This window comes from Ochotona curzoniae, unplaced genomic scaffold (assembly GCF_017591425.1).
Source record: "Ochotona curzoniae isolate NIBS_2020 unplaced genomic scaffold, NIBS_Ocur_1.0 contig_2210, whole genome shotgun sequence".
Taxonomy (NCBI): Eukaryota; Metazoa; Chordata; class Mammalia; order Lagomorpha; family Ochotonidae; genus Ochotona; species Ochotona curzoniae.
Window position 1 is genome coordinate 21241062 of NW_024465369.1, and position 24820 is coordinate 21265881.

General features: G+C 38.7%; 1 protein-coding gene across 3 annotated transcripts in view; it reads right to left on the reverse strand.

The window, feature by feature from the left end:
- Positions 1-13980, reverse strand: part of ACVR1C (activin A receptor type 1C) — a 76987-nt gene extending 63007 nt beyond the window's left edge. For all 3 annotated transcript variants that reach the window (XM_040972035.1, XM_040972034.1, XM_040972033.1), the window contains exon 1: positions 13822-13980. In XM_040972035.1, the coding sequence (XP_040827969.1) occupies positions 13822-13894 (73 nt within the window). In that variant the 5' untranslated portion in view covers positions 13895-13980. The remainder of the gene's footprint in view (positions 1-13821) is intronic.
- Positions 13981-24820: the final 10840 nt, after the last annotated feature.

The following is a 24820-nucleotide window of genomic DNA, read 5'->3' on the forward strand; positions in this document are numbered from 1 at the left end:
AACTTCACTCAAAGTAAATTTTAAAATAATCACAAAAGCATTGAAACTATTTTGGTAAATAATATTCATAAATGTGTCAAATAAACAAAGTTTGACTTCAAAAACCACTGCAGTTCAAGTGAGACTATTATATATTGCATTTGCATTTTCATTACATTCAAAATGTTTTCTAATTTTGCTATGGACTTCCACTTTGAATTATGATATAAATTTGTATTGTGTTGCTTAATTAGCAAATACTTAGTGATTTTCTGGAGAAATCATTATCATTGGTTTCTATCTTATTTCCATCATGTTCCTATAACATTATATATGCTTTAAATTCTTTTAATTGTGTTAGGTTTGTTTTATTGCCCACAGTATGGTTTACCTTAGTTAGGATTCATTGTATTTCTTAAAATAAGGTGAATCCAAGTCAAACATTTAGTATGATATAGTTAAGACATTCACAAACCACATCAGAGTGCTTCTGTTTGATTCCTGGCTCCAGTTCTTGATTTAGCTTCCAATGGCTGAATTTAAACCACTTATATTTAATGTAATTATCAATATAGTTAATTTAAAATCTATAATCTTGCTCTTTTTTTTGCTTATTTCATGTATTTTTTGGTCCCTTCAAATAATCAAGTAGTTTTATTCAATGTTATGTATATCATTGCCTTTTTTTGGCATCATTTTAAATATCCCAAGGGTTTCCTTGGATATACAACATACATCTTTAACTACATACTTAGCATATCTTTAGATATATTATAATACTTAACCTGCAATGTGAGAAAATTACAATAGGGCAAGTATGATTTCAATTCTTCGTCCCGAGCTTTTGTGTTAAGGCTGTCACACATTTTACCTTTTGTAAATCAGTTATGTAGTCACTTAGCCTACCCACTATTTTGCTTTAGGAATCAATGATATTTAGAGTAGGGTTAACTTTAAAATGTATTTTATATGTACCTCCATGTTAGCCACTTCAATATTTCTCTATGTGGAACCAAAATTCTGTCTTACATTACATTCATTTTGTCTGAGACTATTCTTCTATCATTTCTCACAGTGTGGGGAGTAGACAACAAATTAAGCTGTTAATTCCCTAAAAATGTTACTATTTGTCTTTGATTTTAAGACTTTCATTGCGGGCCCGGCGTGGTGGTGCAAGTGGTTAAAGGTCCTTGCCTTGCACGCCCAGGATCCCATATGGGCGCCGGTTCTAATCCCGGCAGCCCCGCTTCCCTTCCAGCTCCCTGCCTGTGGCCTGGGACAGCAGTTGAGGACGGCCCAAAGCTTTGGGACCCTGCACCCACGTGGGAGACCCGGAAGAGGCTCCTGGCTTCGGATCGGCATAGTATCGACCCGTTGCGGCTCACTTGGGGAGTGAATCATCGGACGGAAGATCTTCCTCTCTGTCTCTCCTCTCTGTATATCCACCTTTCCAATAAAAAAATAATAAAAATAAATCTTTAAAAAAAAAAAAAAGACTTTCATTGGGATGCCACATTATGATGGAAGATTTTTACCTACTCCACTTTAAAGTTGTCATTTCACTGTTTTCTGTTTTTGCAAAATTTCTGATCAAAAAACAGCTATAATTCCTGACTTTTTCCTCTCTACGCAACAACTCTGTCTTCCTAGGATTACTCTCAATATTTTCTTAACCTTTGGATCTCAGAAATATAGATATGATATATTTAATGGTGTGGGTTTCAGAAGGAAATATATGTACCCAGTTCAGGTTCTATAAGATTCAATAATTGGTAATTCTTTAACTATATTTGGAAAATTGGTGTCCAATGTTTCTTTAGGTATTTCTTCTATCCTGTTTTCTCCCTTTTCCAGCTAGGATTCCAACTATGTATCTACTATATTACTTGATACCATCACTACTTTATGATGCTCTCGATGCTCTCTTTTGGTTCATTTCATTCCCAATCCTCTTTTTCTAGCACCTCCCACTGCAGAAAGATTACCTCCTAAGAGTATAATTATAGCCTTAAAAATAAGTTACATTAATCCATCTTCAAATCAAGACTCTCGTTAGCTGTATTGGGTCTACTAACTGTACATCCAAAGCATTATCTAGATCAGATTGTTATATCTAACCCTTCCACTTCATTTTCTTACAACGTTTTTCTGTAAAATGTCATATCCCTTTATGCATATTTTCCATAGTTTTCCAATTTATGTTTTAATCATAGTTACTTTAAACTCCCTATATGTTAACTCCAATACCATATCATATCTAAATGAGGTTCTGCTAAATGTTCAGTTTTGTGAGACTAGGTTTTGTACTTAATTGCTTGTGTGTCTCATCACTTTTGGTTGGTATGCATTAATTATATTATTGGTGTATTTAATCATGCCATCATAAAGTCTCTGTTCTAAAAGTGGGATGTGTCAGGGCAAAGAGATAAGTGCGAAGTAGGAAAATTAAAGAGTCAGATGTGAAAAGTAAAATCAGAAACAATGCAGTACTAGCTCAAATGAACTCTAAATTAAGAGTGAAGACCATCCTAAAGCCACAATAAAATATCAAAAGTTAATAAAGCAGTAAGTTATTGAAATTATTCAAAACTAAAAAAGAAGAGACACACAAATAAGCAATTAAAGAGAGACAAATAGCATTATGCTAGGCTCAAAACTACCTCAATTACTACATTAAATGTTAATGAATCAACCATTCTAATCAAAGCTAGGTATTTCATATTGTTAGAAAATAAAAATATAGAAGCAGTGGTATACTGTGTATGAAGGATCCATTTTCAATATAAAGGCACAGATCAGTTACAAGAAAAGATGGGGAGAAGAGACATGCAAAAATTAAACATATTAAAGTTTACATTGTTATTATTAGACAGAGTAAACTTCACAATAGAGTATTGTTAAATAAATATGGATAGCTTTTAAGTAATAAAGCAATCATCGCATGGGAATACGCATCAATTTCCAACAGAAGTAATGGGAAAAATAGAAATACAAGTATATCCTGAGATTTTAACAAACTCCTCTCAGTGAAGGTAGAGAGGACCAGTACTGTTAACAAACATCACATTATGACATTTCAAAACAACACACATAAACAACCAAAAGCAATTTATGGAAAAGATAAGAAGAGCAGATGCCTTTGGGAGATTGGGAATGAGTAGGCAGGGACAGAAGGAAGCTAACTGGTGATCTCACCTTCAGTATCTTACAGAGAATAGACAAATACATGCTGAAAATTCCACAAATTTACACGCAAGACTTGTAAATATGATATATACATGTTTGCTCAACAGACAACACTATTGGTAAATATTGAACTCTGTACAATATACATACATATATGTTGAATAAATATTGAACTGTCAAAATAATATATATGCTAAAGCACTTACAAGGAAGTACTGCTAATACAATTTGAAATGCACCAAAAATAACATTTCTTAATGGATAGAAAAATGCATAATGGGTATATATGTGATAAGGCAAATGCAAGATGATAATAGCATAGTCTAATATCTGTGTCGACGGTACATGTAAAATTCTTTCAATATTTATGTATGTTTTAATAGCTCAACAGTAAGGTTTTGAAGGGGGAAAGTGAGATAACATTTTCAAAAACAAAAATAAGTTAAAATTTAATCCCCTAAGCACTGGACTACAAAAATAAGTGAAGGTGACCAGTGCTGTGGTACATAAAAGCAGTTGCCTGCGGGGCAGCATACCATCTGGATATTGCTTCAAGTCCCAGCTGCTCCCTAGCTACATCCGTCTACTGCAGCTGAGGAACAGCCAACTGTTTTGGCTCCTGCACTTACGTGAATGACCCAGACGAAGTTCCTGGCTCCTATATTCTGCCTGATCCAATCCCTGCTGTTGCAGACATTCAGGGAATGAGTCAAAATATGGCCTTGGGCCCAAAGCGGTAGCCTAGCAGCTTAAGTCCTCGCCATATGGGCGCTGGTTCTAATCCCAGCAGCCCCGCTTCCCATCCAGCTCTACTGCTTGTGGCCTGGGAAAGTGGTTGAGGGTGACCCAAAGCCTTGGACCCTGCACCCACATGGGAGACCAGGAAGAATCTCCTCCTAGAACCTGGCTTTGGATTGGCTCAGCTCTGGCTGTTGCAGCTGTTTGGGGAGTGAACCATCAACCAGAAGATCTTCCTCTCTGTCTTTCCTCCTCTCTGTATATCTGACTTTCAATAAGAATAAATAAATCTTACAAAAAAAAAAAAGAAGGAACACATCTACCCTACCCACTCCTCCCACCAACCTGTAACTCTGCCTTTCAAATAAATAAATAAATAAATATTCTTTAAAAAAATTCTTTTAAATGAAGGAAGTTCTTCAGCCTGAGGAAAAATTATGCTAGATGTAAACTTGAATCCATGCAAAATAATGAAGAGCCTAGAAATGATAAATACATGAGTAAACATTGCATTTGTTATTTAATTTGGTGAAAAATAGCAAATACTTCAAACCAAACTAATAACTAGATAGTTCAGAGTTTATAAGATACATGGAAGCAAAATGTACAAGACTGATAACTCAAAGAATTAAAAATGGAAGTAGATGACTAAAAGCTTCTTAAATAAATTATGACAATCTAAAGAATATTAGAAGTTTGAAGCAACCACTAAAAATAAAAAGTTATAGCTTATACATTACTTGTGAGAATAATATATGTAAAACTATGTTTAGTCAATTACATCAACTGAATAAAAGGAAAGAAAGGGAAGTGAAAGGACACACACCAAAAATAATGAACTGACAGATATAAAAACAACCATCCTGACAAATACATTAAATTTAGTTGTTCTAAACACTCCAGTTAAAACCCACGTAGATGCACTGAAAAAGCAGAACTCACCCCTATTCTCTCAAAAAAAGTCAAATGTACATTAGTAATAAGAGGATGGAAAAATCTATATACAGACATTCAGTATAAAAGGCTAGAATAGCAGTGCGGACAGTTTTTAAACATGGATGTATAAATATTAAACATAAGAAAGTTGGATGGAGACATGAATGGGAATCTTGACAGCATGGACTTCAAAGCAAAGAACTTCCCCAGCAACGAAAAAAGACAGCCATCATAGAAAATATTACCCAAAAATGGACAGCTCTCCTAATATCTGAATGCATCAAGAAGATGCAATATCTCCAAATTCCCAATATACAAAACAAATATTAGTAAAAGGGAATACACAAATACACACGTATTCTGGAGATGTCAACAATTGTCTCTTCACAATGTGTAAAACAAGAAGACAATCAATAAAGATTTAAAGGACTTCAATAACAGAACCCAGCAACTTGACCTAATAGATATTTATAGGTCACTGCATCCAACAAAAGCAAAATGCACATTATTTTAATGTGTGCAAAGAACATTCATATACTGGGCCATAAAATGCATATGAAAGTTCAAAAGAACTGAGGTTATTCGGATTACTTTATTTCACCATTAATGCATTTAAATTAGAATCACAACAGTAAAAAAAAAAATCTGAGAATTCCCCAAATATTTGGAAAAAAGAGAAATGGTAAATACTTTTAATATGATGAAGATAAAATCACAACATATGACTACTTATGAATGAGCTAAAGCAACTAAAAAGAGAAATTTACAACTTTAAACGCATTAGAAAGCAGTATTAAGTAGACTATGTCAGAAAAGGACAGATAACTGGCAGAGTAAACCATTTAAGGCAAAAGATTTATTCAATCTGAAGAGAAACCAGTAAACCATTTAAAATAAAGTTTTATTGAAGCACAGCAATATTGGTCTGTTTATGTGTATCTATGGCCACTTTCATACTATAAAGGCAATATTAACCACAATCATTCTTCTGTGAGTTCCCCATCCATGCATTTAACCAATAAGGAATGAAAAATATTGGGGGAATATTGGGAGGAAATTGCATCTATGGTGAATATGTATGAGGGGTGTTTTTTTGCTATTATTTCCTAATTAATACAGTATAATAAATACTTATACAATATTTATATTGCACCATGTTGTCTGACTCACCTAGAAATGACTTAAATGAGAGAGTATATATGTAGGTTTTATGTAAACACTATGTCATCACACAAAGGAGACTTAAGCACCTACAAATTTAATATCCACAGGTGGTCCTGCAATTAATTCTGCACAGATACTAAGGGAAGATTATAGATACAAAGAGAGACTAAATAGTTCACAAGCCTAAACTATGTTCTAATGGGCCCTTATTTAAAAAAAAAAAAAAGTTGCCAGTGTTTCATCTAAGGTATCGTTTTAAAAAGCTAGAATGAAAAACAAAAGTAAATAGAGGAAATAATTAATATAGAGAAGAAAACAGTTGAACAAGCAAATGAGAAAACAACAAAACTAAAACCTACCTATTTGAGGTAAGTAAATAAAACTTGGTAAACTTCTGTTTAGATTGATCATGGTAGAAAGAAAGTCAAAATTCCCTATGTCAGAAATATCAAAGGGGACATCACTACAAATTATATAAATATTAAAAGCCTATTTAGAGCACATTGTGGAAAACCTTAGGGTAAAGTCAACAACCAAAGCCTAGTGCAGCAAAACCAATCCTAGAGAAACAAATTCATGTTGATTTGGCACGGTAACTCTCAGGCCACATGTTTTTATGAAGTTAGCTTTCTTCTCTCTGCAAAAATAAATGACTTTTTATAAACCATAGCTAGAAAGCAGTTGTAGGAAAAAGTATTTTTGAAAGGGAAACTTTCAATTACATGCTTATCATCCTGTGAGGAATCTTTGCTATTTATATAATTATCACCTTTCAAATTTAGTATATTGTCTATTTCCTAGAAATACATATTACAGATTCCAAGCTGAAGTTAAGTAAGAACACAAGCTCACTATGACTATTAGAGCAGGCACATGTTCAAAGTAGAATTTTTGCTCTTGGAAAGTAATGATGAAGGAAAAAAAAAAAAGTATGTTCAAGGAGAGCAAGCCAGGAAAATGTCATCAAATAAAATCGTGAGATCTGATGAGTTAATACTCCTCAATATATTTTGGCTCTGTTTTAAAACAATCTGGTTTTTAAATATGTGTTAATCTGGATTACTACCCTCTGAGTTATTATCTCTTGGATAAGTCTGTATTTATGAAACTAAACATTTTACATTATTACAATTATCATTGTCCAGATCCTGATGCATTGGATTTTTTATCTAATCTTGTTTTAAACTATAGAATCATTATTTCAATCATTGACTTGCACACATACAAATGTGTCGAAGGCACTTTCTCAAGAGAGATGTGGCATCTATCAAAATCCCTTCACAATACTAGGAGAAAAGAAAGAAAAAAATAGATGAAGAGAAAAATGTACGGTGGCCTAGAGGCTAAAGTCCTTGAACGTGCCAGGATCCCATATGGTCGCTGGTTTTACTCCGGCAGTTCCACCTCCCATCTAGCTTCCTGCCTGTGGCCTGGGAAAGCAGTTGAGGATGGCCCAAAGTGTTGGGACCCTGCACACGCGTGGAAGACCTGAAGGAAGTTCCTGGCTCCTGGCTTTGGATGGGCTCAGCATCAGTCGTTACAGTTGCTTGGGGAGTGAATCATCGAACAGAAGATCTTCCTCTCTGTCTCTCCTCCTCTTTGTATATCTGACTTTGCAATAAAAATAAATAAATCTTTAAAAAATTATGATCATCCCTATGATTTTTCTTGATGTAAAAAGTTTAATGAGAAGGTAGATTAATATAGTTTGGGATGTTTAAGTCACTGGCAATTTTACATTCCTTAAGAAAATAAAAAGTCATTTTTTGAGTCATACAGAATGATTCACCCATGAATTCCTGAGAGGATTAATTTAAAATAGCTCCAAAGAAATTGTATCTTCACATGTCTACTCCAAAAGAACAACAGAAGAAGGAATTGATTCTAGAAGGGAAGGAATCGGGACTGAGAACTCACTTGTTTGACCAGCCAGTCAGAGCAGGTGAATGCCATAGGCACAAGATGTAGCAGTGCTGGCTTCTAGGTAATCAAAATCTCCTTGCCTGTTTGACACTGCAACTCACTTCCACCCTCTGTTTTACTTTTTCACTGGATCGCTCAGTGGAAGGAGTAGTCATGTGTATTGAGATTTCAAGCTACAAGCTCATTCATTAGGGAGAGACCCAGTTTCCAAAGAAAAAACAAAAATGGTCATGATCATGTCTTCTAAACATTTCTCAAATCAAGTACAGCAAGGGTCATGCCTGCTTCTTCATAGAAGAGATACAGCCACCTCTTTCCACAGACTCTGTGCCTTTCCCTCATTGAATACTTACCTCTGAACTTCCTGCCTGGAACTCATGCAAGTTGGAATATAAATGAAATGCTGGAGGTTGCCTGCTGCATCTCCGGCTTCCTTTCTCTAGGGACTAGATGGGCTTTTGATGGGATCACAGTCAGTACGGAACTTTCTGGTTTATCCCATCCCTTCTTTCTGCATCCTTTGGCTCCCTGATTATTATAATTTTAGAAAATGGTAAATAATCAGAATTCTGTCATGCAATTTAAAGCAAAAGCACAGGTAACAAAAGTCACTCCATCTTGTTTCACCTCCTTTTTCTGGCTATCCTTCCTTGAGCGAAGATATAACACAGCTAGGCTAAAAGTATTACTTCTATGTCACTTATGAACTTACTTCAATTTCTTTTAAAATTGTATAGGGATAAATACCTTGATATTTGCAATACTGACTTAAGAAAAACTTAAGGCCAAGACAGTGGAAAATTTAGCCAAAACCTTACATGTATAATTGATAAGCTATGTTCTCTATATACTCCTGATCCTTAAAAATTTGGGGTGGTCTTTAATTAATCTGTATCAGTTTTGTATAAGAGAAAAGAAATTTCTGTGTCACTATTTACAAAGATTAACTTTTAAGATATTTTGCCGAAGCTTTTCAATGATGCATCATTATCTGTCAGACAATGATAGAACATTTTCCCATAGAAACCTCAAATCTCAAAATAAAGATGATATTAATAAGTTAGTGCCTACAACTAGGCCAAGTCAGGAAGCAAGTAGCCTTGCTGATATTTATGTACCTTTGCCCCTTTCCCAAAGGGCTTGAATTGCTGTGTTGAGAACATGCTTCAATACCTCAAACTGTGGCAGATTAACAAATCCTGTAGAAATCAATAAACTCCCCACCACTCATTCTATGTGATTTCTTCCTCTGTCTCTCTCTCTCTCTCTCTCTCTCTCTCTCTCTCTCTCTCTCTCTCTCTCTCTCTCAGACCTACCTATTCGTGAGTCAGACAGACACAGTCCCAGATCCAGAGGCTTTCCCACTCACTGGTTCCCTCCCCCTAAATACCCACAATTATTGCATGTGGAGTGGAAGCAAAGCCAGGAACCAGGAACTCATTCCAGGTCTCCCACTTGGATAGCAGGAACACAGCCCCTCAAACTATCACCGGTGCCTCCCTGAGTGTTCATTAGCAGGAAGCTGAGTCAGCAGCAGAGCCAGCACTTGCACCCAGGAACATCAATTAGGGATATATCTGTCTTTACCTTCAGGTTAACTGTTTGGCCAATCTTACCCTTCACATTCCTATTTACAATAAGAGATAAAAGTTCCTACCAAGAAAATCACACTAAAGTGGGTCTTATCTGCTGTTTGAAAGCATTTCCCCTAAAAGAGAAAAAGTATGAAAGTTTATTCACAAGAAAAACATTCTAAAAATGATTCTGAGAATCACAATCACTTTCCAAAGACGGCAAATTTTGGAAAAACCAACAGCTTTCATCTAGCAATCTTTTCCAGCAAGTTGAAAAAGTTATTCTGCTTTTCCTCCATCTTTTCATGTTGAGATACTTGAGTGATTAGAAGGGACTAGGTATCTCTTCCTGTTCACACAGGGACAGGCAGCGGCACTGTGAACAGCTAGAATGAAAGTTGCTGAGATACAAGTCATAGAAAATGGTAGGCACCTATTAAAACACCTTTTGCTGAAAGAGGCAGAAATGTCAGGAAGGGTTCATCTTAATTTTTCCTTTAGGTTGGGTTGCCAGATGAAAGTATAGAATTCTCAGGTAATCTGGATGTGATCAGTAATTTTTAATATATATATAAGTATATCCCATGTCATATGTATAGCACATTTCTACTAGAAAGTTATCTGTTGCTTATCTGAAATTCATTTTCACTGTGTGTTCTGTCCTTGATATGCTAGATCTATGAACTCACTTAATAATCTCTTTGAAACTTATCTGTAAATGCCCTTGGCTCACAGACTTAAACTATCATTCCAGACCAAAAAAAAAAAAAAAAAAAAAAAAAAGCCCTGAATTCAATTCAGATAAAAGTAACTGCCTATTTCACATATTCACTTCAGTGTCTCACAGTTTTTCTCATCTGGCTCCTACTCTCCACCATGATCCCTTCTTCTCCCTTGACCAGGTTCCCCTGCAATCTGTCCAACCCTAGGAAGGGACCATTCTTCCATTGCTTAGGACAAAAAATTCACCGTCATTCTTCACTCCTTGCTTTCTCCCACATTTAGATCTTTTCATTTTTGTATGGGTTCAGTGATTCCAAGGAATTTGCTGTTACATACCTGTAAGTTTAAGGCTAGATAATGGGTTTTGACAGTTCACTAAATGAACAAAGAAACCCCCTGGAACTTCTGCACGAAATTTCTCCTGGACCAACAAGTCCTTCCTTGGAACAAGGGAACCTCTTGACATTTGGGCCAACTGAATATAACTGTGATTAAAGAAGGGCAAAAGATGGCAATACTTTGGCACTTATGTACTCATTCCCAGGCTCTCACTTTCACTTCTAAGCATAGTACTGGGAACCTCATGGAAGCCACTGTTGTTTTGGGGCTTTTTCTAACCATCTGAAACCTCCAATTCTAGCCCAGTTAATTAGGAAACACTTAGCCTTGACTGTTAGAGAAGTACTACATGGCTTTTTAGACTCTCAATAATTATTTCCCAATCAAAAGACAAAGAAATTTCATAAAATCACAAGAGACTACAAAATGTGCCAGACTGTATAATTTCTAAATCACAGTTTCAAAGAAGAGAACCTTAGGACATTTCCTGCCATTTAATTGTTTTGTACACATGATTAATATTGTAAGGTTAGGGTTGGTCTTTCTTATCAAACATTAAGGAATCCAAAACCTAGACAGAACAACTCAGAACAGACTAACTTTTTAAATCTAATATAGACCAATAAATAACTTTTCTCATTTCCCACCCTCTGTCCCTCTTGAGATTCTCAAGTGGGTAGGTAAGCTTTTCGCTGCTACTGATAATCATCACTCCTAGAGGACAGATATGTTGAATAAGGGCACGCCCAGCAAGGTGGGATTGCTTGTTGATTGTTTTCAGAAATTTAAGTTCTTATTCCTGGTGCCTAGCTGAGACAAATTTGATGATAGTACTTCCTATATACAGTTTTATTAAGTTAAGCTCCCATAAAATATTCCAAAAATGGTAGAAACATACTCAGGAATGGCCAATATGACAACCACATACTTTGAAAATGTGATCAGGCTAAAAATAAGGCAGGTAGCCATTTGACAAAATCAGTTTAAGACACGAAAGTATAGGGCTAGCATGGTGGCATGCTAATCCTCTATGTTCCATATGGGTGCTGGTTCATGTCCTGGCTGCTCCACTTCCAATCCAGCTTTCTGTTTACAGCCTGGGAAAGTCTTCTCTCTCTGTAAAATCTACCTTTCAGACAAAAATAAATAAATATGGAGTGATTTTTTTTTGTAAAGATGTAAATATAAAGCAAACTCCTTCCTTGAATTCATTCCTCTATCACACAACCAATGATTTGTTTAAAAGTTAGTAATATGGGAGATAACAATAGACATTGTTTATGTGAATTTCAAAGTGTGAAAGTTTCTTAAGATTTGAAATGATTGCATTTGATTGGAAAATTCATTATATAGATTCAGCTTTGATAAGAACTTTTGTACTACACTGACACACTACCTCTACAGCATGAATTTTGCTTATATTTCAAATTTTGAGGAAGCAATCAAATCTGAGTGACTGATGCATGTCTTTTGTGCATATCAATGCCCAAACCTTGCCTTTTCAAAAACACACTGGGACATGTTTTCTAATGTTTTCAGGCCATAGGTCTGCAGTTTGCTAAGGACTCCGTCATCTAATACGTCGTAGTTTTTAAACCAGGGCAAAAAAATAATAACTAAATTTCTTTCTCATAATTGTCCACAACCAAATTATTAGCTCTCTCAAATAAAAAAAGATGGAGCAGATAGCTGGTGGAAACAGTTTCACAGGTGCCCAGCCAAAGCTGTGATCTCTAGGCAAGTGAGGAAGGAAGGACATGGCAAACTTTATTTCATCATTTTTACATTTTATTATTATTATTATTATTATTATTATTATCATTTTATGATACAATTCCATAGGCTCCTGGCATTTCCCTTATCCCCTCCCCAATTCCTCCCCCCCACCTAGTTCCTATATATCATCACTAACATATAGTTAAACTTTATTTCATGATGAAGAGACTTGTCAGTAACTCAAATTAGTAGTTTTCACCTGTATCGTGTAACTTTTCCATATGGGACTCTTTATCCCACTTCTGAACTCTAAATACACATATTTCACTTTATTCTATCATCTTTCCTCTTTCGTAAGAGGCAACTGAAATGCTTTCATCCTCAGATGTCACCAATTAATCCTGTCCAATAATCACATTTTATCCTAGAATATTGCATGTAGTGATTCTCCCGCACCATCTGAAACACTGAAATCTGAACGTGACAGCAATCATACTATTCAAAACATTCTCCTGCACATGTCACTACAAGGGAAACTACCCACCCCGGGTATAGCTATTAATGTCAAGCAGATTGTCATCTGGGAAAACAAAAATGCATCAAAATCAGCTTCGGACAAAGTACGGCTCCATGGAAAAACACCAGGTTTTTGTGTGCAAATGTATTCAATGTCTGATTGAAATATTGAAAGAGTGAGTTAGGGATCTGTTCCTGCTCTGTGCAGGGCAATCTTGCAATGAAAATAGTTTTAGAATTAAAGAGGTGCCGCTCATGGCACACTCTGATTTTACCTAAGACGCATATACCCCCGTTTCTAGTCAACACTATAAGGAAACGTGTGGTTTCTAGGTTGGGTCGAGCGCTCTGTTGAGGCTATCAAAGCACAGACCTGTTAGATACGCTGGAGTGCTTGCCAGATTTTTTTTTTCCCCCTGAAATTCAGTAAAGATCGTACCTCGAAAGCAATAGGCGTTACAAACTACCCAGACTCACGTTCCCACCTCCATAGCTTGGCAACTGCAGCTTTGGGGGCATCCCTCACCTCCTTAGCAGACTAAACCGCCGCCCCCACAGCCACCGTGCCATTTTCTGTTTTCCTTGCACACCCTCAGGGAGCCTCACTCAGCACCGAGCGTCTCCAAGGTGCACCTGCAGCCCTCCCAGTTTCTGCAGGGTGAACTCACGGTGCCACCGAGTTCCCAACCGTGTGCGTACCCACGAACGTTCTCCTACTCCGCCTGCTGCAAACTGCCCCCATATGAGTCACCACCTCGACCCTATTTACCCTACCTGAAAGTTCCTGGCGCCTTTTCCCCTCCTACTGGAGGCTTGGTTCCCAACACACCTGTCTACCCCTCACTGTCCAGACCCAGGCTGCGCCCCTTCCTGCGCCCCAGCATTCCAACTGGCGCTTCCCCCTCCACCCGGCGAAAGACCCGCTTACTCGCTGCGCCCTCCTTCCCCCAACCCTGTGCCCAATCAAAAACCGCCCCCAAATCCCACCTTAAGGAGCGTGGAGTTTTAAAAAAAAAATCTACCATACCTGCCGAGAGCTCTGCGGCCGCAGCGAGCAGCAGGAGAGCCTGGCGGAGCGCAGAACCAAGTGCCAGGGTCATGGCCACCAGGCGGCCGCGCCGGGGCTGCGAGGCCCCAGAGCTAAGCGAGGTAGCTGGGACAGCGCGGACCGCTTTGAAGTTCCCGGGGCGCAGGAGGAAGGCGCAGCCCCGACACCCTGTTCCAGTGTACAGTTGGCTCTAGTCGGCGCGGGCGCCCCCCTCCTCTGCCTGCCCCATCCCACGGCCCCCGCGGCTGGCGGTGCGCGGCGCTCCTGCCACTGGCCCTGACAGCCGCGCTGGGAGGGGGTGGGGGGCCACAGAGCCCGCCCCTGCCGCGCCTCCGCCCCCTGCGCCCTCTGACAGCCGCCCGGCCCCGTGCTCCGAGCCCGGCGGGCAGAGACGGCCGGATCGCGGGGCAGCGAGAGCGCCCACAGCCGGGGCGAGGACGGAAGGGGCAATGACGCGGAGCCCCCAAGACTAGATGCTCTAAAAGGGAGTCTGGGACAAGAGACGTGAGGAAACTTCAGCCACAATTAAGCGGCAAGGGCTTCCTGGTGATCAGCTCTGTGATCTCCCTACAGAAGATCCACACTCTTAACTCTCGGAGGTTATTTATTGTCCAGCTGCGTCCTTCAACATAACCAGGCTGCGCCGTGAGAAATCCCCCCCGCTGTTGCTGCCAGCCTGTCCCACTGACATGTCCTAGCTGCCCACGAGGCTGTGAAAAGGCGCCCTCTCTGTCCCTCCTTGGAAACAGCCTTTCATCGACCGCCTGTCAGGGGGCCCTACCTCTGGTTTAGCAAACTTTATCTCTTACCTGGCGACTAGAGCTGAACCACCTGCACTAGATGACGTGGCCATCTCCAACATACAATAGAGCAATCCAAGCTCAGCAGCTATAGTTGGAACAATTGAAGAGCTAGGGGGGAAAATAAAAAAGCCAGCACCCAGACTGAGGGCAGATGGAAAATGGTTTAATCTGTTAGAAACCTGTTTGAATACTGTTTAAATCCCTAGAACTTTGTTAGCAAAGGGGTAATTGTTGGCAATAGAAAGGGCAGCGTTACCAACCAATGAAAATGAACCTAAAGTCAATTCACTTTTGTCACTTAAACTTTAGAGGGGATTATTTTAACTTGATCCATGTAAGCTCGCACGCACACACACACACAGACACACACACACACCACTCGTAAAAGCAAGAACACACTCTTACTGCTGCAATGGGGTGCTTGGAACATGATAAATGCTTTACAGTAAGAGACGACTTGCGGGGCACTCACTAGCAAGCAGGTTCTTTCCGAGGTCTGGGAAAGCCTCGGTCTTCACTGTCACAGAGCACAGGCCTGGGGCGGCGCACTGGACTCAGGCGGGAGAGTGAGCCTCGGGGTCTCTTCCATGGCTACATCGGAGCAATAGAGCATTTCTGACCATAAACAGACTTCGTTCTCATTTCATCCCTGATCAAACAAAAAAAAAAAAAAAAAGGAGACATGGGACACGTCTGATCCCTTCCAGACACCCACAAAACAGATGCTTTTAAAAATAAAGGCAAGAAAATGCTAGGACACATTATATTTTGTGTGACTTGACTTGCTCATTGTTGGGCAACTGCACATCATTCTTACCTGCTCTTGAATCATGAGACGTTCAACCCAAAGACAAGAACTTTGTGCCCAAAGCGAATGCAACTTCATTGCACCCCATTGCTCAGAAGCATTGTGGAGATTTTTTTAAGGGTAGTGGATGTGAGCACGGTACAACTGTGGGAATCATGCTTATGTCGGGTGTTTACTCTCCACATATTTATTTTTGCCTCTAATAGAGTAAGCAATGTCCTCTGCAAATTGAAAAGCTCTCATTTTCTAAAAAAAAAAAAAAAAAAAAAAATCAGGGTTATTATCTCAAGAAGCTAGATAGCTTTCCTCTAAGTCGAATGGTGCATTGCCAACCAGGTTTCCAGTAGCTGCATGTGGATGTTGAGCACTTGCAATGTGTCTAGATCCAATTGAATTTTATCCAATTTAAGAAACTAAGTACAAAAGTGAGAATGTTAAACGTATTACTATTTCTCACTGCTTACATATTCAGATGGTGAGATTTTGCTCACGTTGTATTAAAATACAAACATGTGGGGCCTTGCACGGTAGCCTAGCAGCTAAAGTCCTCGCCTTGCATGTACCAGGATCTTACGCAGGTGCCGGTGCATGTCCCAGTGGCCCTGCTTCCCATCCACCTCCCTACTTGTAACTTGGGAAAGCATCAGAGGACAGCCAAAGCTTTGGGACCCTGTGCCCAAATGAGAGACCCAGAAGAAGCTCCTGGCTCCCAGCTCCTGGCATAGGATTGGCTCAGCTCCCACCCTGGCGGCCACTTGGAGAAAGAATCAGCAGATGGAAGATCTTTCTGTCTCTCCTCCTCTCTATATATTCACCTTTCCAATAAAAATAAGTAAGTTTCTAAAAAAAAATACAAATATGTGATCCACAGTATTTTGGTCAATGGTGGACTGCACACACAATTGTCGTCTTGTAAGATTATAAGCGATTTGGAAATTTTCTATTGCTTGGTGACAGCATAGCTCTCTTGTTGATCATGAAGCTAGAGCAAGTGAAAGCAGTGTATCGCTAGCAGAAGGAAAATGTCACAGGTGCAACTGCGTGTACTGTGTAATAATTGATGAAAATAGTTTTAGGTGTATACTATATTACATTTTATACTTATTTTAGAATGTTCATAAACATACATATGATGGTTGCTATTAACTGGGAAGCAGCTTCAAGAGGTCAGCCAAGACGTAGCCCAAAGGAAGACACTGCTATCATAAGAGACTACAGCTTGTCTCACCTGAAAGCCTTCCAGTGAGAAAAGATATGGAACTAGAAAGCAGATATTACTAACTCTGATCTGATATAGGCCTACGTTAACATTAATGTGACTTGTTGTGTCTAGATTTTAGCAAAAAGGGTTTAAAAGTTAAATAAGTTTTAAGACAGAAAAAAAAAGTATAGGGTCTGGCTTTTTGGCACAGCCAGCTAAGCTACCACCTGTGACATTGGCATCCCATATGAGCAGTGGTTTGTGGCCCAGTTACTCTATTTCCATCTAGCTCCCCGCCAATGCACCAAAAAAGGAATCTAAGATGGCTCAAGCACTTGGGTCCCAACTACCCATTTGAGAAGCCAAGAGGGAGATTCTGACTCCAGATTTCCCCCTGGCCAAGCCCCAACCATCAAGACCATTTGGAAAGTGAACCAGCAGATGGAAGATTTCTTCCCCTGTCTCTCCCACTCTCTGTGTAACTCTGCTTTTCAAATGAATAAAGCATGTCTTAAAAAGGAAAAAGCATCCATGCTTCCAGTTTGCTTATTAATCACAGGCTTAATGTACTAGGCCTCATGTTCAAGTAAAAAGTGGAAAGACCACTGTTCGCAGGAAAATAGACAAAGGCAACAGACAATATTCAAATCACATCAGTGTTACTCCTAGACATTTATTTATTCTATATTAACTCCCATGGTTACCTTCCTAGGTTCTATCTATGAAATACATCAAGTTGGTTCTCTTTATGTTAACAAAAAGAAAAAGAACAAATCTTAAGGCTTCCAAAAAAAGTTTATTTCTTTAAGAGTAAGATATGTTTTCATTTTAAATTAAGTATTATTACAAAAGTCAAAAAGTTTTTCAAGAAAAGAGAAAAATTTATGGGTTTAAAAAAAGTACAAGAATGTTAGGCTAATTTATTACTACAGAAAGAAAGACACTTATATAAGTCTAGTATAGCCTGAGTGTCCAGAGTTTATAGTTTACAGTGGCACACAGTGATAATATTCACTCAACATTCACTGACTTAGCCAGTGCACAGATGAACTTCCAGCTCCATTCAAGACAAACATTCTATACAGGTATCTCATTTATCTATTATGCCACATTTGATTGTACCTTTTAGCATTTAGATATGTTTACAGACACAAATACTTACCTTCTGTTATAATGGCTAGCAGTAATCAGTACAGTAGACCCTACTCAGCTTTGTAGTCCTGAAGCAATGGGCAACACGGCACACCTAATTGTGCAGTAGGCTATATCATTAGGTTCATGCCAGTGTACTGTTAAATATTTGTACAGTGGTGAAATCACCCAGCAATATATTTCTTAATATATGTGCATTGCTAAGTAGTCCAAGACTGTATTGTTAAAATTATTTTCACCTACTTATCTTCATTTTAAATGTAATGACTAGATATTTTGTATCATCTATATGACTCACAATACTATTTTTTTTGATAACTCAGCTCTAAAGAATTCTCATCAGATGGCAAGGATCTTTACCTTGCCTCAAGAAACAGTTTCAGAAAGCCAGGAGTGGTCAGAGGCCTTGCAAGTCAATAAATGACCCTCTAATAAAAAAACAGAATTTTTGAATTCTTGGTTCCAAGTTTTTGACTCTACAAAAAAGTTAATAAATCAAATATTTCAATTCCTTATTTGTAGTAGTATTTTAAAATGTGTATTCAAATGTAGTCTCCTTCCTTTAGTGCACATCATAATATCAGTACATTGGAATTTTTGAAGTAAGGTCTTAATTACCACCAATACATTGAGTCCAAAAAGCTGGCAAAGTTTATTCTTGGGCAATTATATTTCTAAAGTACTTGATACTTTAATATCACCTTCACGGCAACCAAGAAAAGACTTTCATCCTAATAAATGGGTAAATGTTGCCCAACTTACACTTTATTCACAACACACACACACACACACACACACACTAACACACTTGCCACATCATCTGTGGAAATGCATCCAGTCTGAATCTGTCATCATTTTAAATAGGATAATATTAAGGAAGCAGTCTTGGGAGCAGCATATCGAGTTGCTCATGTCATTTAACATAAACAATAGAAATACATTGTTTACAATGTGACATACACATCTTTCTTCCATATTTTTGTAAATAACAGAAAATTTTACATGCAAGATTTTTAGATTTCACTGGAAGGAATTTACATGCTAATGTGTTTCTCAACATTCAGCATTCCCCCTACTCTTAATCATCTATTTGTACATATTCATTGTCATGGTAACCTTGCATCATAACTCCAGGATTCTCATAGCCAAGATAAAACAACATCAAATAATTGAGGGGTTCATAACCCATTAGGAAAACTGTTTGGGTGAATAAATCATATCTGAGCAAGTGAAGAAGGTATAGACAGACATGAAACTAAAGATTTGCCAAATACTATTCTAAATATAAGACACATAAACACATGTAATAGCTGCATTCTGAAAAAGACTACTCATTGGGTGTGTTTATTTTTTTTTAGCAGACAGGTTTCTTTTATTATTATCCTTTCCAGAATATCCAATGCCATGCATCTTAATTTCTCATTTCATCTTGGAACATGAACTTTCCACGGAATGAGCATATGGTGTAGAGACATGCTATGATAATTTGCTATGCACTATCAAGGTCTAATCTTTTCTCATTTTACTGTCTTTTTTCTTTTCACAAACTAACTATACCCCAAAAGAAGTACATGACACTCTCATCTCTACTCATTCATCTCTTAATCCCAGAAATCTTTGCAGAAATCTTGGGATTTTAGGAGTTTTTAAATGTCTGTTCTTTTTTCCAATTTTTCATTTCCATTCCATGAAAAAAAAAAAATGTGTTTTAGAAACTTCATACCGATGATGCAAGAAGTGCCCTCAATGCATTTACCTGATGAGACTGTTCAGATTTCCTGAAGAGAAAAATAATGATCCCTCTAATGGGGAAATGGGTTTGGGGAGGATATCTACCAATTTCTTAGCTCAGCTATCACTGCCAGAATCTTAAGGTTGTTTCTTAGGACTTATCTGTTCTCACCATCTTACAAAATTACTTCACTACATCACTGCTTTTTCATAGTCTCTTAATATCATCGATATACTCTTTCACAAAATTCAAGATTTGCTTTCTCTAACACAGACAAAAGACCACTGTGCAAGTTGACTAGCTACCCGGAAGACAGGTCCTGTAAAAGATAAGTCAGAGACTTGGTTCCAAGGAAGCAAGCCACCATCGACTGAATTATTTTCTTAGACAGAGCCTGAAATTACACCCTGACTAAATGAGTTCAGGAGGAGGTAAGAGTGCTAGATGACTCAGCACAAATTCAGTGTTTCCTGGGAAAATAGATCCAAAGAAACAAAACTACTAAAGACTCTAGATGGAAACAATAGTAGAGCTCTGATGATCTTGACTCATGAAAAACAGTAGTTTATAACTGAAAAAGTAGCAGCCACTAACCATATGTTAGCTATCAAATATTGAAATTTGATTAATTAGATTCTATGTGTGCTATATGTGCAAAATGCATACCAGGGTTCAAAAACTTAACCCCTCCAGAACAATTTAAACTATCTCATTAATAACTCTCATACTGAGTCTGGCCTTGTGGTACAGTGGGGCAAGCCTACAATGCTAGCATCCCATGTGAGTGCCAGTTTGAGTGCTGGTTGCTTCACTTCTAATCCAGCTCCCTACTAATACACATGGGAACGCAGCAGAAGCTGTCTTCAAAGTCCATCTGAATGTAGCTCCAGGCTGCTGGCTTTGTCCTGGCCTAGTCCCAGCCGTGGTAGTCATTTAGAGGATGAATCAGTCGATGGAAAATCTTTCTCTGTCTCTCCTTTTCTCCCTGTATAACTCTGTTGTTGAAATAAATAACTTTAAAATTAACTTTCATATTAATTGCATGCCAAAAATATTTTTGATGCATTGAGTTTAAAATGTCATTAAAATTAATTTCACCTTTTCTTTTTTAATACAGCTCCTAATATTGTATATGTCTCTAATTATATTTCTACTGGGTAATGTTCATCTAATTAATCCTTACTCTAGAGCAAAGGTCATTTTTTTCCGGGATTGAGATGTAACAGTAACAAGACCTTTCCTCTGATCACATTGTCCCAACTTTAACTTGTTTTTGCATCTTTCTTGTTTCATAGTAACACATATCTAGGAAAAATATCAATTCTCATTTGTGTTTCTTTTGTTTTGACCATTGTCATTCTGGCTGATATTTCCAGAGTATGAACCCTTAGTAATTTCATACCTGAGTTGATGTAATTACCAAGCAAATTGCCTCAATAACTTCATGTTATCCCCATCTCAGTGTATTCTCAAAGCTGCCATTAAAACAACCTTCTATTAACCTGACTCCAGCTATATTCTCCACCGCCCTCAGATCTCCAGTGATTGCCCTTGGTGGAATGAAGCCTAAAACCCCAACCACAATAATTCTTAAGCTTTTTTCATATTGTGACTCCTTTACACTAATATCTAAGTAGGTGATAGCTAATATGTTAGAAGATTGAGAGATCCTTATTAATATTTAACATATTAAAATTAAAACTGAGGCAGTATTAAGAGAGTATGCAGGACACATATACTGTTAACCTTCAGAGCAATGACATCGCTACACGGTATGTGGCTCCTGAAAAAATCCAAGGATCCTTGCATTAGACTCGAATGCAATGGGAAAGGCAAGCAAGTATCTATATGACTTACGGAAATGGGTTTCATTTTGTGAATCCCACGAAGTTTGTGATCATTTGGACCACCCTGTGAACTAATAGCCATTTTGACATTCTTTCTGGATGATATCACCCATTCCCATGATTGCAACTTACATGAAAGCCTCTTGATTGGTCTCCCTTTCTTAGGCGCCCTCCCCACTGATGTACTCTATATCACATCAGTCAGAGATCTTTTCGTATCAGAAGTGTGATCATGACTGTAAAACCTAAGACATCCAGCTAAATCTAATCCTGCCATTATTTATTATTTAATCTTTCCAAACTCTATTTATTTGTGAAGTAAAGATAATACACATAATACATGTAACTACCTCTTCTGCTGTTGGGATTAAATGAGATAAGCAAAAAGTTCCAAGGGGTATCAAGCTTATTCTATGTGCCAATAAACTTTATGGTGTTGGATTATCAGGACAATGTTCGTGACCTTGATGCCACTCATAACCTAACATTACCTTCAGGTTAAATTACAAACCTTTCTTGTTTAAAGCCCCAAAGCACCTATCTATTGCTTATCATGCCAAACACATCACATTTTGTACCCTTCCTGAAAGCTGTCTCATGCCTCCTTGTTTTTGACTAGGTGGTCTGTGATTTTCTTCATTAAACATTATTCTCGCATTTCTCCCTACGGCAGAGTTAGCTTCTCTACTTACTGCTCAGTCCATAACATAGGAATTAGTGCCACAAGAAAATTTTCTGTCACCTTGCCTCCCATCAAATAGTCTGAGTTAAGTGCATCTTCCTGTCTGTTACCACAGCACTGATAAGATTTGTAATTAATCGTGTTGTACAGAAATAGCAAAGATTTCATGAAAGTAGAATTTAAAAATACATGTGTTTGGGTATAAAAAAAAACTGAAATCCTTACATAGAGGGATCTTCAGAAATTTCATGGAGCGGGATGGGCAGTCACACAGCTGTTAAGCTGCCACTTGGGATACCCACACACCGTGCCAGTTGCATCAGGACTCAAGTCCTAGTCCTGGGTCTAGCCCCGTTCACTGTCCCTGATCCCTGCTAATGCATCTCCTTGTAGGCAGCAGGTGAGGGTTCAATATTTGAGTCCTGACATTAACATGAGAAACCCAGGATTGAGTTCACAAATTCTGACAGAGGATTAGCTTGCTGTGCGACCACACTCCTAATGTTTCAACATTTTCAAAAGTTCAAGGTTTGGCATGGTAGTCTAGTGCCTAAAGTCCTCACCTTGCATATACCTGGGTCCCATTCAGGTGCTGGTTCTAATCCCAGTGGCCCTTCTTCCCATCCAGCTCCCTGCTTGTGACCTGGGAAAGCAGTTGAGAACAGATCAAAGCCTTGGGACCCTTTACCCGTGTGGAGACCCAGAAGAGACTCCAGGCTTCTGGCTTTGGATTGGCTCAGCAACAGCCGTTGTGGCCACTTGGGGAATGAGTCCTCGAATGGAAGATCTTCCTCTGTCTCTCCTCTTCTCTGTATATCTGACTTTACAATAAAAATAAATAAATCTTTTAAAAAAAAGTTCGTGTAAAGCTACTGTTGTGGTGCAGATTAAGCAGACACAGGGGAGCGAGTACCCAGCTGCACCATTTTCAATCCAGCTCCTTGCTTATATGCCTGGGAAAGCAACACAAGCTGGCCCAATCCTTGGGTCCATGCCACAGTTGTGGTGGATCCAGATGGAGTGCCAGGCTCCTGGTTTCAGCCCCAACACTTTCAGCCATAAGGACAATTAACCAGAATATAAAAATTTCCTTTTTCTCTCTCTCTCTCCTTTTCTCTCTCTTTTGCCCTTCTTTCCTTTCTCCTCTAGCCTCATGGTCTCCTTCTAAAATATATATAAATATATTTTTATTGGAAAGACAGATTCACAGAGAGAAAGAGCAACTGAGAAAAAACCCTCCATCAAACAAGTTCACTCCCCAAGTGGCCTCAATGGCCAGAGCTAAGCTGATCCCGATCCAGGACCAAGGAGACTCCTCCAGATCTTCCATGCAGGTGTAGGGTCCCAGGGCTTTGGGCCATTCTCTATTGCTTCCCCAGCCACAAATAGGGAGCTTGATAGGAAGTGGAGCAGCCAGGACACAAACCAGTACTCATACAGGATCCTGGCATGTGCAAGTTGAGGATTTAGCCACTGGGCCATCCCGCCAGGCTCTCTCTCCTAATTTCCTTTCTGTAAGTGTCTCAAATAAAATTCACATAACTATTTTTTATTTCGTACACATGCATAATATAAAACTATTTTGGTGGCTTTTTTGTTTACAACAAAATAAACTTTAATTTTCAATTCAATTTTCTATGAATACTTTGGAATATTATTTTAATTGCAACTAACTCTCTTATATGTCTACCACCTAATAACTTAGGGTTTCAGGGTACAACCCAGTGCAGTAGTCTACTGACTAAGATCCTCGCCTTGCATGTGCTGGGACCCTGTATGGACACTGGTTCATGTCCTGGCTGCTCCATTTCCTTTCCATTTTCTTGCTTTTGGCCTGGGAAAGCAGTAGAGGATGGCCCGAAGCCTTAGGACCCTTCACCTACAGGGAGACTTGGAAGAAGCTCCTGGTTCCTGGCTTCAGATTAGCTCAGCTCCAGCTGTTGTGGCCACCTGGGGAGTGAACTAGTGGATGGAAGATCATTCTCTCTGTCTCTCTCTATAAAACTGACCTTCCAAAATAAATAAATAAACCTTAAAATAAAAGATACCAGGGTAGTTTGTGTCTTCACTGTCCTATCTGTGGTATCTGGAGTCAGTTTGGCATCTAGGAGTCACTCAAAAAATATCTGCTGAATGAGTGAAAGACCTGTGATGTGCTCACATGAGCACAGAGAGTTCACTAATTCAGAACACAACTGCTCTCTAAATGCTCAGCATCGGGGTTGACATAGGCTTGAGCATTTAAACAGACTTCACTTAAAGCTCACAGATAATGAAAAGGGAAACAATTTCAGATAGGAACATATCACCAGCAAAGCAATTCATAAAATACGGTTTGCTCATGCTTTATTTTGTTGTCTCCTAGAAAGGCAGTTCTGCCCCTAGCGCCAGCTCATTTGCTTGGGTTCCATGCTGCAGAGACCATCTTTAACTTGAGGGGGAGGCTAACTTCAGAGAGCAGCAGGCATTCCCTCTTGCCTTTCTAAAGCCCACCTTCTAAGTGTTCATTCTTTTCCAAGAATCCTCCTCTTCACCACATGATTGACTCCAGGAATATCCAACTCTTTCAAGGGAGACCCCCCTCACCCACATCCCACCCACATATGTGTGGCCTTATCACTTCACAGATGAACCATGGCAGTATTCAAAGGAAAAAGCATCAAGGGAGGAGGCATGTGCAGGCACACACACACACACACACACACACACACACACACACACACACCACAATAGTGAGACTTAATCAGTTGCAT